The sequence below is a fragment of the Mesitornis unicolor genome, unplaced genomic scaffold (genome assembly GCF_000695765.1).
Source record: "Mesitornis unicolor isolate BGI_N332 unplaced genomic scaffold, ASM69576v1 scaffold30046, whole genome shotgun sequence".
NCBI lineage: Eukaryota > Metazoa > Chordata > Aves > Mesitornithiformes > Mesitornithidae > Mesitornis > Mesitornis unicolor.
Window position 1 is genome coordinate 1 of NW_010190782.1, and position 963 is coordinate 963.

The following is a 963-nucleotide window of genomic DNA, read 5'->3' on the forward strand; positions in this document are numbered from 1 at the left end:
ATGCTGTTCCTCCTGGCTTCCTGCCTAGTCCTCTCCTGTCTCCTTCCACCAACATCACCGCCTCCCATGTCCCCCACTTTGTGCCATACGCCTCGCTCTTCACGGAAGAAGCCGCTCCTTCCCCCCAGACTACCTCTCCTCCCCACACCTTCGGTAAATCTGCTTCTGCAGTCTCTCCTTCTGGCCAGATGCAGCACCACGCTGGGACCCAGCCATTAGACACCGCACCAGGTAGAATTCCTGTTTACTATCAGATGTCTCGCCTCCCACCGGGGTATTCAGCGTATGAGACACCTACAGCAGGTGGAAGCCCAGAGTCGCCTCAGCAAGACAGTCAGCCGAGTGCAGAGGCAGCTGCTGCCAATGGTGGACAGAGACATCCGGAGCCAAATGTGGTGAGGAGGACCAGCGAGGCTGTGGACTGTGCCAGCAGTAAAGCCGAAGACTGTCTGCCGGGGGCTGCAGCAGGATGTGTGGTTGATGGACAGTTCCTTTCAGGTTACCAGACGTTGGGAACAGAGGTCTCTGTGCCAGCTCACAGAAGCACTCCAGACGCTGATCTGGAGGTTCAGAGGGTGGTGGGGGTGTTGGCATCTCAGGATTATCATGTTCTGGCAGCCCAGAGGAAGGATGACCCAAGCCCTTTGAACCTCTGCCATAATCTCCCTGATCAGCAGAGGGAGGCAAAGGACGCACTGAGGAACACGGTGGACAGGGCTGCCCCTGGGAAAGGCCAGTCCAGGAGCCCATATGTTGTGTCCCCTGAAGAGCCGGTTAGACAAAGACAGCTGACCAAAGGAATGGCGATAGCCAACGGCAAGCCAGTCCTGGTTCCCGTTGGATCCGAGCCCATCAGGCCTTCCAGTTCAGAAGGCCTGGTGAGGCAGAGCCCAGACACACAGGCTCGAGGAAGCATGCTTGAGAAGGACCTGACCCAGCCGCAGCCGCCCAGCTCCTCACACT

The 963-nt window shown here is 58.2% G+C and overlaps 1 protein-coding gene across 1 annotated transcript in view; it reads left to right on the forward strand.

Moving 5' to 3' along the window:
• Window positions 1–8: 8 nt before the first annotated feature.
• The window catches only part of ATXN1L (ataxin 1-like), a gene marked incomplete at its 5' end in the record, with an annotated part of 1,968 nt that continues 1,013 nt past the window's right edge, over window positions 9–963 (forward strand). Inside the window, one exon of the mRNA XM_010186526.1 lies at window positions 9–928. Coding sequence (XP_010184828.1) covers window positions 9–928 — 920 coding nt within the window. The remainder of the gene's footprint in view (window positions 929–963) is intronic.